Below are 14760 nucleotides of genomic sequence, written 5' to 3'. Positions count from 1 at the left end.
TCCCTGCCTAACTACACATGCATTCCATGCACATACGTGAGGCCTAAGGCTCTCACCGGAGTCAATACTCTGTCAGTTGAAGATAGCCCGTTTTTAGGTTGTTCAAGGATCATGCATGCTTGACTACAAGTGCACTTATGTGTTATCGCTGCTCAGTGGCAGTCTGAGCAGAGATGACACATAGATGCACCGACGATGCCCACACCTTGATGCAAATGTGACGATAGGACGGCACCAGGTGCCAGACATGCATGACCCTTGAAAACCCTAAAAGCAGGGTGTCCTCAGTCGACAGAGTACTGACTCAGGTAAGAACCTTTGGCCTCATGTGTGTGCATGGAATGTTTTCTTCCGCCCTAGTGGCACCACCCTACCAGGGTGTGGATAGGCACACATGATGAAGCATGTCATGATAAAGTGAGTTAGGCAACTATTCCAATAACTTTGGATACCTTTGCCAGGACCATCAAGTCTTTCTTGGACTCCATCAATCTCCTTTTCTTTCCTTACGCCCAGATGCCCAGTTGTGAGAAAGTGATTTTCCAACCTCAGCCATTTCCTGCCAATAGCCTGTCTCCGTGTCTCATGACTGGGTGTATCTTTCTGTATTCCTCTCAGGCAGCTGCCCACAATAGAGAGCTTAGGTGTGCCTGAAGGAATCATCACTGGCAGGATGGGAGGGCAGAGCTAGGCACAGCTCTACTTAAACTTGAATAGGCTGTGTCCTGCCTCCACACAAGGGGCACGTACCCCCTGTAGTTAGTTTGGAGCCAGGGCAGGGGAGGCAGGAAACCTGTGCACTTCAAAGGGAAACCTCTAGAAGCTTCTCTCATGCCCAGTTCAAAGAAGGCACCTGATGTAAACATTGGACGTCCGATACCAACTTTTCAGTACATTTCTGGACCTGTGGAATCTGTCAGAAAGAAGTGCTGCTGTGCTGCTGAAAAGAATGGCAGTCTGACCTGAAGGACTGCTGCCCAGCTGTGCTGTCTTTTGCCTGTGTTAGAAGGGCTGGACCTGCATCTGTTGGCTGCCCTTCTGACTAGAGTCTCAGGGACAGAATGTTCCAACAACTGTGAACCCAGCACCAGGACTCCGCCATCTGTGAGTCCTACCCTGCCAAGTGGTGCCACCCCAGTCCTGGAACCATGGAAGTGGCATCGCCATTGCATCCCTAATTTGGTCCCTGTACCTGGTCCGCTCTTTATCACGATCAGTCTCAACTTGTGACTTCATCCTGGTCTAGCGCGACTAGATATCCACAGTTGGTGCTTTGTGCTGTTAGGAGCTATTTTTACATAAATCTGTAAAACTGCATATCTCCGGTTCTACAGATTGGATTGTTGGCCTTTTAAGCTTGTTTTTTTTATGAAGGTTACACTATTTTGTTAATCAGGTGTGGTGTTTACAGTCTGTTGCTGTTTGAAGTGTTGCACAAATACTTTACACCTAGCCTCTGGCCTGACTGCTCTGTGCCAAGCTCCCCAAGGGTCGAGCACACGTTAATTTAGGGATTGCTTATGACTTCATCCTGGCAAGGATTGCGGTTCCTGCTTGAGTGGGGTTTCACCCCACCCTAACCACTACTCAACCAAGAACCCAATTTCTTGCACATGACAATACTGTTTGGCCATTATTTCACTCTCCTGAAATATGCCTTGAACCTTGGAAATTACCATCCATGTTCCATGAAAATATAGTACTCTGTTTCTGTAAGCATTCAACCTCCTTTTCCCGCTACCTTGTTAAAAATGTATGCTGTCTGGATTCTTTAACACCTGGTATGCAGGTTACAAAGTCATACTAAATAAATAAAATTTTGATTTCAATATGCATTATAGGCAGTATAATTAATTGAATTAATTTTTGGGGATTTCTTGGATTGCAGCCTTCTCCAATATACACCCTTGTTCCTGTGAAAATGGAAAATGCCTATGAAAAGAAAAAGAACTTGGAAAGATCCATTGCGGATTATCTTGATGAATACAGTGAATGCAGGTGCCAGCCGTGCCAGAATGGCGGGACGGTGATTCTTTTGGACGGGGAATGCCTTTGTAAATGCTCACCGTATTTTGAAGGCATTGCCTGCCAGACACGCAAATCAGACAAATTAGGCGGTAAGTGAATATTGACATGCATTTATTGTTATTGCATTGTGTCAAAACTATGTGCCACATGGACAAAAAGTCTCTGAGTTTTGCAGTTGTGGAACTACCCCATTGGTGTTCGTTTTCGAGAGGTGCTATTGTTTTCTTGTAGTGACCTTAGCACCCAGGGGCAGATCTACAAGGAAGTGCCACAGCGTGGCACCGCAGCCCTTTGGCTGTGCCATGCTGCAGCACTTCCGAAGCACAGGGATGCAACATATTTACAAGCATATGTTGCTTCTCTGTGCTTCCCCCTGCGCTGGTGCACAAACTGCAGCCATGCGCTGGCGCAGACACCCTTGCACCATAATGCAAGGATGCCTGCATTGTGGGTAGATTGTTTTTGTGCCGGAAGGGGCACCTTCCTGCACAAAAACAACCACTCCGGGCATTTTCCTCTTTCAAGGCATGCTGTAGAATGCAGCACGCATTGAAAGAGGAAAAAACGAGGAGAACTGAAAAAAAAATTCCTCGCTGTGCCTCGCTATGCCACCTCTAGGGTGGCGTAGCATTCACACGCATCTCCAGAGTTATGTTTTTAAAAAAATCTGGAGATGTGTCTTGTCCCATGGGTGTTGCGTGGGAACACCCACAGCAACTCCCATAGAATGCCCCTTCAACGCAAAGTGCTGGGTGTGAAGGGGCCATATTTACAAGGTGAGGAAAAGTCACGCAGAGTGGCTTTTCCTGTCCTTGTAAATATGAAGGAGCCCCCTGCGCCAACAGTACGTTTTGAAAAGTGACGTACTGGTGGCTCGGGGGGGCTTGTAAATCTGCCCCCCTAGTTTTTTCTTTTTAAATGTAGCGGTTATAAGTAGAGTAACTAGGCACACCCCGTTTATATAACTCATGTGGTCCGACTCAGACCAAAGTACATTCAGTAAAAGGTACTTGCAACACTCTCCATGAGTTTTCTGAAGACAAATTACCTCTGTGCTGTGACAACCAGTCAGTGAGTGTGTCTATTTCATACTAAGTGCAGAGATGCTCACATGTAATCTTATTAGGAGTCTCCCGGGAATATCATGGATCATGTTCTATCAAAGTGGGCACCACATTTTGGAGTCTGTCACGCATTATCTTAGCCAGGAATTTTACCGTCGTATTGCTTACCAAGGTGGGGGGTCGTTTTCACAAGGGGAATCCTACCATGCTTTTGATATTAATATCTGAGAAACCTACTTCATATTTCTGCATTTGCTTCCATATCGTCACACATTTTATAGAGATGTGAAGTTACTTGTATTAATTCAAAAGGAAGCCACTCTTTCCCAGGGGATTTTACCAGTGTTGATATCCTTGATGCTTGTATGTATTGCTCTTTCTAAGATGTCCTGCTCAAGCAGGGCTCAGTGCCTTGTTCTTAGTCTGAGTTTTTCATTATCGTGATCACATGTATCATTTTGGCCACAGCAGACATGCCACCTGTGGACTGCAGCACCAGGGAGTGGGCCTATGAAACATGACTTCAGGCTGTAGTAGAGAACCATCAGTGCGACCTGTCAAAATATTCTTTTTAAAAATTAATAAGTCCCATCTATATAGGCCTTATAGCCAACAAGGTAGGGTCAATGGTATTTAAGAGTGGGAGATATACAATTATTGTCACCATGTCCCAAAAGTGACGAGGTCCCAAAAGCTATTTTAACCGTAGCAGTCCTGGCTGTCATATACAGAACATCATAGTACAGATTAACATATTGGTATTAGAAAAATAACGAAGGCACTATTTAATGGTTATTAAAAATACAATTAAATGGCAAAGTAGTACGTTTGAAAAGTATTAGGGAACAGTAACTGTTATAAAGTTACATTTCCCATGTCTGAAGTTCCTTAAGGTTCGTTTACATTAGCTGTCAGGTAGCTGTCACTCAAGTGCTTGATCTTAATATTGTGTGAAATTCCTTCCAGGAGCTACACTGTAAGGCACTTCGAGTGACAGGTCAACCTTAAATTATTGCATTGAGGATCAGCGGTGGCACTTTAAAAAGGCAAGGTAAGATGTTAGTGGCAGCTCAACATTTAAAAAAAGTATTTTTGCTTAGGAGAGAAGTAGCACTCTAAAGGGTAATGTGCTGAAAATGTTTGCACAGTGGCTGCTCTTAGTGAACTGTATAAACGTGGAACAAGATACAGTACAAGTTACAAATGTTTGAAGCTTAATTTTGCTTTTAAAAGTTCTGTTCTAATTAAATCAAATTTTGTGCTCAGAAATTCCACCAGTTGATGGAAAATGGGGATGCTGGTCAGCCTGGTCAGAATGTGTCAACAAAAGAAAGACACGCCATCGTCAATGTAACAATCCAGCACCAGGACTGGGCGGCAGCGTGTGCCAAGGATTGGATGTAGAAAGTGAAGAGTGTTAATATCCTCCCTTTCACCACGTGACAGCCAATCTGGTAAGGTTACTCAATAAATTGTAACATTGAAATAAAACACCTATCATAATATTGTTATACAGTGTATGTTCAACCCAGTGGCTTTTGGCTAGATGGGATGCATTAAAGTCAGTCAGAATCCACTGTTCTAGATAGGATGAGTATGATATACATGTCTGATAATCTGTGCTCACCCTTGGGTAGCTTGGTACCGAGCAGTCAGGGTTATCCTCAGGGCCCCAAGTGTAAAGTATTGGTACAACATCACCCTTACAACATATTGCGTGCGCCACAAAAATATTCCACACAGTATGTATAAGACACTGGTCTTTGTATTACACACACATTGAAATCAAAACGATTTCAGGAGTCTGGCTGCCACATTCTGTACCACCTGAAATCTCCTAATGACATACTTAGGTGAGCCCAGATACAGTGAGTTGCCATAGTTCAGTCGTGAGATGAGGAAGGATTGTATCACCGTTTTCCTCAGGTGCTCAGGGATCACATCAGTGATTTTTCCCAACATTTTAAGAAGGGTGAAACATGTCCCTGAGAGCTTTTTGGATTGGCAATCCAGTGTCAGTGAATAATCTAGCCATATTACCAGGTTTTTTATGACTTGTTTGGGGATAGGAGGATCACCCATACATTTAGGCCAGTGTATCAGGGGAGAGTGGATGCCCAAATTTCCAAGCAGCACGAGCTCTGTTTTCCAACCGTTCAGCTTCAGATAGCTGCAGAACATCCAATAAATCACTCTCTCCAGACAGACTGGCAGCATGTTATTGTTGGGTTCTGGGCCATTAGTAAAAGACACAATCAGCTGGGTGTCGTCAGCATATGATATCACAGATATTCCATATTCCTGCACCACCTCCGCCAGCTGTCGGACATAGACATTGAATAAAGTGGGACTGAGTGACGAGCCCTGCGGAACACCATTTGTGATAGGGAGGGTCTCTGAGACACAGTTCCCTTCCATAACCTGGAAGGTTCTGTTCTCCAGGAAGGTGGAAAGCCAGCCCAAGGCTTTTCCCTGAATGCCGACTTCCCCTAGTCTCCGTTTTAAGACGGCATGATCTACAGTGTCCAAGGCAGCACTGAGGTCCAGCAAGAGGATGGCGGCAACCTGACACTCATCAAGTATTGATTTTAACTCCTCAGTGTTAGACCTGGCACCATTGGCGTGAGTCTCCCTTCCATTTTTCGCTGTTGTCTCCTCTGTTTTTGCTGGTATTAGATCCTCTGGACTCTGTGCCACTGCCATTCAGTGCGACAGCACAAATGCTCCCTGTGTAAATATGACTGTGAATTGGTATATCCCTGATTGACTTATTTGGTTTACCTGTTAGTCCCTAGTAGTGTGGCCTGTGTGTGCCCAGGGCTGGTAACCTAAATGCTGCTGGTGGGCCTGCAGAGCTGATTTGCGCCACCCACAGAAGCAGCTTGTAAAGTGTTCCTCAGACCTGCCACTGCAGTGTCTGCGTGCAGTCCTGAACTGCCATCTTGGCTATGAAGTGCCCACACTTCCCCGCCCCTGAACCTTCCCTTAGCATCATGTCAGTCACCCCTATGGTAGGTGCATTGTGTGTGTAAGGTAGGACATGGCTTGATATGTGTAGCATGTCCTGGTAGTGAATCACCCTCCATTTTGTTTTGACTGCTGAAAGGCTACCTGTTCTCCACAGGCTAGAATGGGCAGACTGGCTATTACATCTTGTAGTCCTATCTGAATCAGGGAACATGGTAGAAATTGGTGTTTAGTATGACTGATAAAATACATGTTTTAGTGAAGTTGGTTTTAACATTCTGTGTTTGAAAATACCACTTTTAGAAAGTAGGCATTTTCTTGCCTAAGCCTCCATTGTGCTCTGCTGTTATGTGTATTGGCTGTCTGGGTTTAGAGGGGAAAGGCAGGCTGAGTCAGATCTGGGTTGAATAGAGAGATCTGCATTGAGTACTGGGGAGGGGTAGCTCCTCGACCTGAATAGGGCTGTGCCTAGCAAGGTGAATGCTGGCTCCACCTCCTAATGTGCGTCTGATGGCAGACCCCCTCTTTCTGAAAGGAAGGATGCAGCCTGGTAAACAAAGTGCTCCAGGCCTGAGCAGAACTGGTTCTGGCTGGGTTCAGTGACTAGAGACTGTTAAGAAGAAAGACTTTTGGGGTATAAATATCTGTGCCCAAACCCCTGATTTTTGTATTGCTCCTGGATGTCAAGAGGAACCTCTGTCCGTGTTACTGAAGGAATCTGCAGGAGAGGACTGTCCTTGTGCGTGTGTGCTGTTTCTTGGATTGGCCTGCAGTAGCTCCACTTGGACTTGGAAGAAGAGGGAAAAGGACTTTTGAGAGACTTTTATTTTGCTAAGCAATCACCCAAGGGCTAGAAGAGAGCTAGTCTCCTGCTGGAGTCACAGGCACACCTGACTCCCCCACCAGCCTCCTGATTCCTCCCAGCGAAGAATTCTATCTGCAGGTGAGGCCCCTGTGAGTTCCAGGGCCTCTAGTTCTATTACAGAGAAGAGAGTGCTGAAAATCGTTGCTAACGCCGTTTGAGAGCCGCCGCAGCTGAAGAGCGTAAGAAAAATCGTGGCGCTGCTGCCGCCAAGCGCTCGCAACCCGAAGATCATCTCATCGCACGCTTGTGGGCCAGAATGTGCTCGCTAGCCCCAGAGATCATCTCATCGCACGTTTGCGGACTTGTTAAAGGCTCGCTAACCCCGGATCATCACATCGAGATCATCACAGAGCGGGTGCCGTGCGTCTGCAATTTTCCTCTTATCGCCCCCGGATTGTTGCTCCCTCGCGGGGCGCCATTTTCTTTCGTCGCAACAAGATTGCACACTCAACAGGATCAGCACATCATCCTCCCTTGCGGCAAGGATTCAACGCATCACTGGCCTAGCGTGAATAAGTTTGTCGCTTTGTCCCGCACTCACCCGCAACCCGGCGCATCATCCTATCTTGCGGCAAGGGTTCAACGCATTGCCGGCCTAGCGTGGGGAAAATCATCGCTACAGCTCGTTTGCGACATTTTTCTTGTTTTGCTCTGAAATCCAGGTACTTTGTACAAAAAGGGTCGCAGATACCCCTGCTTTGAACTGAACCCCTATTTGAACACTTTGAACTCTTTTTCCAGCTTTTCAAGAGTACCCCCCTTTTTCAGTATTGTGGCTTTTTGACGTTATTGGTCTTGTGTTAAGTCTATATATAAAGATACTTATTTTTTATAACTACATGTGTGGTGTCCCTTTGTAGTGTCCTTCACTGTGTTACTGTGTATAATCATAAATGCTTTACACACCGCCTCTGAGATAAGCCTAGCTGCTCGTGCTACGTTACCCCAGGGTTATGCAGGGGTTATCAAAGGGTGTAGCCCCCTTACGCTGACTTAGGAAGAAGGGTCCCTACTTGGACTGTGGCCAGCCACTGCCAACTAGAGACCCCCATTTCTAACACTCCGTGACTGTCAGTAGTGCAGACTTGGTACTGTATGTGGCTCGAAAACCCATCTGAATGTGATGGAAGGTGCCATTAGACTCCAAGAAATTATACAGGGAAAGGTTGACATGTTTCTCCCAAATTTTGTCCAGGTATGGTAAAAGAGAAATGGGGCAGAGATTATTCAAAATAGTAGGGTCGAGATTGGGTTTCTTTTATAAACGCTTAATGATAACATGCTTCCAAACTTTAGGGACTAGGACCGAATCTAGGGAAAGATTGAGAAGTTCCGTCACTGATGGTAGAAGAATATCCAGAGCATCCGCTAGGAGACAAGGGGGCACTGGGTCCAATGGAGAACCAGATTTGGTGGTGATGATTAGGTGTCGGACCTTTTCTTCCTCCAATCTGGGGAAGTTAGCTAATGCGGGGATTGGGAGTGTCCTATCCAATATTGTTGTGATAGGTTACCTATTTTTCGGGAACTGCTCATATAGTTCAGTCACCTTGTTAGAGAAATAGGCTGCTATGTCATTGCATCTTTTCATAGATGCAGGGGGTATTGGTATTTTCATGTGGGTTGGTCAAGGATTTTACTACTTTGAATAGCTCATTAGGAGAATGAGCACCTCAAGCTATTTTACCTTCGTAACATTTGGATTGGCCTGTCTTCATTTCATTATGGTATGATCTGAGTTAACAACTTGTAATCAGATTTAAGGCAAGGGTCATAATTTTTCCTCCAGCATCTCTCTAATTTTTTGCATCGTTTTTTCTGGGCAAGGAGCTGTTCATTATACCATGGGGAAATTTTGGAGTGAGGTTTACTGTTAAACGTTTTTTTGGGAGCACGGTTGTTGGCAGATTGGGTAATCCCGTGTTCCCACTGCTGATATTCCTCATCTATACTGTCCGAAAGGGTAGGGGAACTTTCCTTAAGGGTAGTCTGCCAAGTTTTAGAGCGCCTTCAGTATATGCAATTGTTGAACTTTCCTATTAGCAGCACAAAAAAGTAGCTTGTGACCTGGATCCAGGGAGAGGGAACCAGCTAACTTGGAGGGAGGCCCGATGTCAGGCACTGTCGTCCTTCAGATCTGGAGGTTGAAGACAGTCTCAGCACAGGTTCCCCAACACCCTTAGGACACCACACGCTCCAGAGTGCAAGTTAGCACAGATCCCCTGGTTGCAAGCACAGGTCCATCTGCCTCTGCAAGCTTTTCACGCACTCCTTGAACTCCTCCCGTCTTGGCACCTCAGGTGGCTGCTGATCATTACAAGCACACTCCTCTGCACAGTGTGATGACGGTGTATGTCATAACAGTTCTTGTCCCCACCGATTATCACTTCTATCTGTTTCTGCCGTACCCTGCTTTGTCTTTACGATCTCGTGGAGTCTTTGTGTCCCTGGCATCTCGTGGACAGGAGACCAGCAAACCGGTCCTTGGAGAGTGCTTAGGGACCTAGGCAATGACAGGTGCCACTTAGCTGTAGGCCAGCAACATCCAGGCAAAATCCGCCAGGTTGCAGTTTCCTTTCTGGAGCATTACAAGCTTCAAACCATCACAAGTCTGCAGATAATCCTATTGCAGTCCTTCCTACCCTAATTATTCCTCTTGTACATGTCCCAGCGTTGAACCATCATAGTATGGTTCCAAATCCAAAAGCATCTCTACTTTCGGTTGCCAGAGCCCAGTAGTTATACCCACAATCGCCTTTGAAGATACAATCAGTTCTAAATGCCACCTTGGAAATGCACAAGCCCTCTCTACATTTTGTCCTTTCTGCCATCCTACCCCAGGAGGTTTGAGCACTATTTTTAGTGCGGCCAAGACCCTGCCCCATGGAATGCCAAATCCAACCCCACATAACAATCCCAGAAAGGCCCCTCAGAGTCAGAGGTCTGCAGTTTCCCTCGAACCCCTAGTTTATGGCCTTCTGTCAGGAATGCTCAGATGTAGCTGTCCCCCCAGCATCCAGATGTGAATTGGAGACTGACCGACAGGTACACAGAGCCACAATCATTGACATGCCCACTTTCCTAAAGTGACATTTCCACATATGTAATTTTAGATCCACTTGCACTACAGGAGAGGATTCGCCATTACATACTCATGGATATCAAACATTATACTGCTACTATTCTGCACATTGGAAATGCTGCTCAATAGCCTTACCCTACATTTCCCCATGCGAGAAGCAGTCCCTGTCATACCGAACACATCATCAGGTGCCATCCATGACCCTTGCATGTAACACACACGTTTACATGCCCTACCGCTTGCCAACACCACATCCTGTCACCAAGAAGAACTCCGATATAGCAAGACACATGCAGAACCTTGGCATGTAGCATTTTAAATGCCAAACCGAGTAACAGTAACCTGCGCACACAGACCCCATTAGGGCACATCAGTTGCATGATCAATGAGCTATCTCCGTGGATGCAACAACCAGTGCTGCAGGCCCACGGAGGAGCATTCAAGGTACATGCCCTGGGTATATGTCTTACCACTAGACAAGGGACAGCTAACTCGAATCAGCCATGTATACACCAACCACCAGTATGTATATGACAAGCACAGCGCTTTAGCACTGAATGGTAGTGTCAAACACGCTCAAAGTCCCATGGCTAACTCCTAGATCAGCAGAAAACTGGGAAGAAGAAAAGCAAAAAGGTCGAGGGAAAGCACTCTAGAAAGGGCCAGTTCCAACAGTGTAATTATCAAATAGTTTTCTGAATTGCTCCAGGTAGCAGAATGATTTCACTAAGATAAAAAGTGTAACGTTATGATTTGCTTAGCTGCAGCCCTCTAGACGGGCAGTTGTAAAAGGAATACAAAGGACACTAACACAGTAATAAACTGTAGAGTGAGCATTCAGTATTAGAGTTGGATTTCCGTTATTCATTATTAATGCTAGTTTAATTATATTGTTTTAGGGAAATGGAACTATACTAAGTTTAACAAGAAAAATGTTGTTTATGACATTGTAAACATTGTCATTCATGTCACACAACAAATAAATACCAACAGGAGAAGTGATGCAGCCAGCACCAGAGTTTGTACCAGTCTTACCATGCATACCAGAGCCATCAGTCATTAGACTGGCACAAAATGCTACAAAAGAACTAGATTCAAGAATGTGAGCCCCTACTGATGGAAGAATTACTTTGAGTGGGAAGCAAAGGCAGTGGCAGAACGAAAGCTTAGTGGGTAGAGGGGATGCAAGTTATGCTGAGGGGCCCCCAGGCAATAACCCTGGTCATCGTTGTGTGGCAGTGCCTTAATGCTGCAGACATCACAGAATATGGAGGAGTTTCAGCTGTAGAGTTAGCGTCCAAGCAAAAACAGTTAGGTGTTTGGCACATGCATGTACTCCAGTGAGTGACAGTATGGCACAATAAAAACTGATTTCGGAGTTATTGACATGAAAAGGTTTTAGGGACTCATTGTATGTTTCCCTCACATAAAGGAAACTAACATCAATGCAGCCCTTTCAGAAAGGATCTTTAGGGGGCACACCGTATAACATTTGGTGAAAATGTGTGCTAAATGTTTGTTTTTCAACACAATAAAAAAAATAGTAAGCAATCCAAACTTTTACAGACAGTTCTGTCTACAGAATGTCAGTCCCAGAGCAATCCAGTACAGTAGAGTCTGCCTTAGTACCCAGAAACATATGGCCCCATGCGGTTTAAAGACCGAACGACCGACCGACCTCAGGTCGGCGGTCCAAAACCGCAATTTCAATGCAATCGCACATGGTGTGTTAGCAGACTCCCATTTACCTATGGGAGCATTTGCAGTGGTCGGAAACCTCCCGCAGCACAAGCTCCCATTGAGAAATGTGAGTCACTGTAAATCCCTCTACTGTGCAGGGATTTACAGGGGGCACCTTATGTGCCCCATCAGCCCTCAACCGAAGGCCGCTGAAGAAGCTTTCCAACAAACTTTCTATGTCAGAAAGACTGACATGAAAAGCCTGTCAGAAACCGACACCAAAATCCTGACGGCGTAAACGGCGTCCATATGTGATTATGGTGGAGGTTCAGACTGGCCGATAGGCTCCTTGAGCCCAACGGAAGCCATAGGAATGACCGGCTGGTTTGAATTCCGACTGCCGTAATCGTAATACAGCGGTCGGAATTCAAACTAGGCTTTCTGACCAACATCCTAATTAGGCCCTAAGTATTCTGTAGTTACAAATTATGAATGTGGCAGTCAGCTGCACTGAATGCAATAAAAGACAAATATGTGTGCCACAAGAGAAGCAATGTTTGATATCATTTGCCCCTTTTAGTTATTTGCCAATTATTAGACAATCAATATACTTATGTCAGAAAATTAAATACAAGCATATGGCTGTCCTTAAGGTATAATAGCAGCAACATCCACTGTTCTTATATCAGAGTACTTTCAATATTCATGGGAGTTGCTTGAATACTACAGAGTGGTGCTCAAATGTCCAATGTATTAACACAATGTTCAACAGTCTGTCAAAGTGTTCCCCAGCTCAGAAATGTATATCCATTGTATGAGCAGTGCTGCTCAAATATGCTTGGATTGCTTGTTGCCTGGGCTGTTTATTTTACTTGTGCTGTTAAGGATATCATGACTAGTGACATTAATCTTTTTACAGATCTCACCAAATTCAGCATCCACTTGGCTTACACACAAAATCATGAAGCTGGTTTGCACAACTCAATAAATCACATCCTGCATGTGGGCTTCTACATTGCTACAACACAGGTCATGCACTAGACATGGCTTAATGCAATGACAGAAGAACACACTAGAAGGGCTTATGCACAAACAGAACAGATACACAGTTTCAACTAGATTATTCACACCTCACAGCGGTTTCATTGTACAATTTAAATCCAACCTAAGATATCTTTTCAGAAAGATTATAATTATCTTGCTCAAAACTAGTGTACATATGGTCCAGTATCCTAGCAGGAGCTCTCAAATTCAAACTGAGTTTGTTTTCTTTCGATTGGCCAACAGTGGGTTCAATCGCAATATTCTGGGCAACATGAAATGCATACACCTTACAGAGGATCAATCTCTGGTGAGCTGTTGGGAGTCCTACGAACAGAAAAAGATAAAACTATTTTTACCTAAAATATACTATTATGCAAAGTTCATTTTCACAAAACTAATACATTTCGTAAGATGTACTACCACCCCCATTTCTTGCATCCATCCCACCCATTGCCCGTCTCATGTCTCATGTTTCACTGCTTAATCCCTCAGTCAGTATCTTATTCCTTCACTATCCCACTGACTTTCACCATCACTTCCTCAGTCTCACACCTTCACTGCTGTCTTCTCATCGCCTTTTTTCTCAGACTTCACTCATCTGCACATCTTCTTCCATCATCATTACATTTACCTTAACCAGTTTTACTTCCTCGTCCTATGTTGCTCTCCAGTTTCTCGCTTACCTCCATGCCTGCCCTCCATTACATCTATTTCGACCTATTTTCTGTTCATCTTCAAATCTATCAATCTTGTATTCTTTAACCTCTGATGCTGCCAGATTTACTCTTCCCTTTGCCTCTCCTGTTTGTGTCTGTACATCCACATCTTTCATTTGCCTTCTTATCTCATGTCACCTACTTCTATTTTTATCAGTTTCCCAACCACCCCAAATATCTTATTCTCACCCAGTTTCCTGCACATCTTGAACTCTAATATTTCCCCTTTGACTCTATCTATAACTTAACCTTCTACTGACTCACGTACTTTATTCACTCCTGTCTCTTTTTTGATGCTTCACACCTGTACATCACTGTCTTATAACTTTTCCCTTCCGTCTCTTCATTCATCCAGTTATATCTCTGCTCACCTTTCTTATTGTGTTGTGCACCTTGCACCGAATAGTTGCTTTTCACTCTCTCTTCTCTGTCTGCCTACTTCTCTACCTTGGCTTCCCTTTCTCAGTCTCCCTTTCATGGCGCTTTCTCCTGTTCTGCCACCTTTCTCATGCTCAGTCTCTCTGTCCTTTCTGTCCCTGTCAATGTCTTCCATACCATTTGTTCTCTCTATTTCCTAATATTTATTTATGTCTTTACCTATTCATTCCCTTTATTTTTCTTCATGTCTCTTTTTTCATTCTCTTTTTACCCTTCTCATGTCTTTCAATAGGTCTATTTCACACTTCCCTCTTTTTGTTTTCTTTCATTACTAGTTATTTTTCTAGTCTTTTGATTATTTTCTTTTTTACCCACTATTACATTTGTGAGCCAGCTTCTGCTTTGTTTTTCTCCTTTAAGTTCTTCTCATAATATATATTCTTTTCTATTTTAGTTTTTACCTTTTCTCTGTCCCTATTACATCTCTTTTGTTAACATTTTCCTCTAATTTTTTTATCTCAAGCTTGTTCTGACATTGACTTTTCCTGTTTATTCAGCTCTCACCATCCCGCCTCCCAGCCAGCTCCTCTCACCTCCCAGGATGATTTATGGAGGCCCAGCACGGCTCCATGAGCAGTTCCTGACCCTCGTGGGCCTGGTCACCGCTCCCCTGCCGCATTACACTCCTGGTTTGCGCTCACTTTTATTTGCTTATTTTTGTTTGCCAGGCAGACGCCGCAGGCACTTGCTGATCAGGTCGCGCTGATGCGAATTGTTCCAGCCTGTGTCATTTACGCCCTCCCACCTTCCAGCCGTCCCCTCCCACCTCCGAGGATGATTTATGGAGGCCACGACGCAGCCTCTATGAGCAGTTCCTGACCCTTGTGAACATGATCACCGCTCCCCTGCCACATTCCACTCCTGGTCTGCTCTAAT

At 44.7% G+C, this 14760-nt stretch overlaps 1 protein-coding gene across 1 annotated transcript in view; it reads left to right on the top strand.

Annotated features, from left to right (window-relative positions):
* Positions 1-14760, top strand: part of C9 (complement C9) — a 197202-nt gene that overhangs the window by 177653 nt on the left and 4789 nt on the right. Inside the window, exons 10-11 of the mRNA XM_078674992.1 lie at positions 1889-2117; positions 4359-4546. Coding sequence (XP_078531118.1) covers positions 1889-2117; positions 4359-4513 — 384 coding nt within the window. The 3' untranslated portion in view covers positions 4514-4546. The remainder of the gene's footprint in view (positions 1-1888; positions 2118-4358; positions 4547-14760) is intronic.

Source organism: Lissotriton helveticus, chromosome 2_1 (genome assembly GCF_964261635.1).
Source record: "Lissotriton helveticus chromosome 2_1, aLisHel1.1, whole genome shotgun sequence".
Classification (NCBI taxonomy): Eukaryota; Metazoa; Chordata; class Amphibia; order Caudata; family Salamandridae; genus Lissotriton; species Lissotriton helveticus.
Note: the sequence above shows the minus strand (reverse complement) of the source record. Positions and strands in the feature narration are given on the sequence as shown.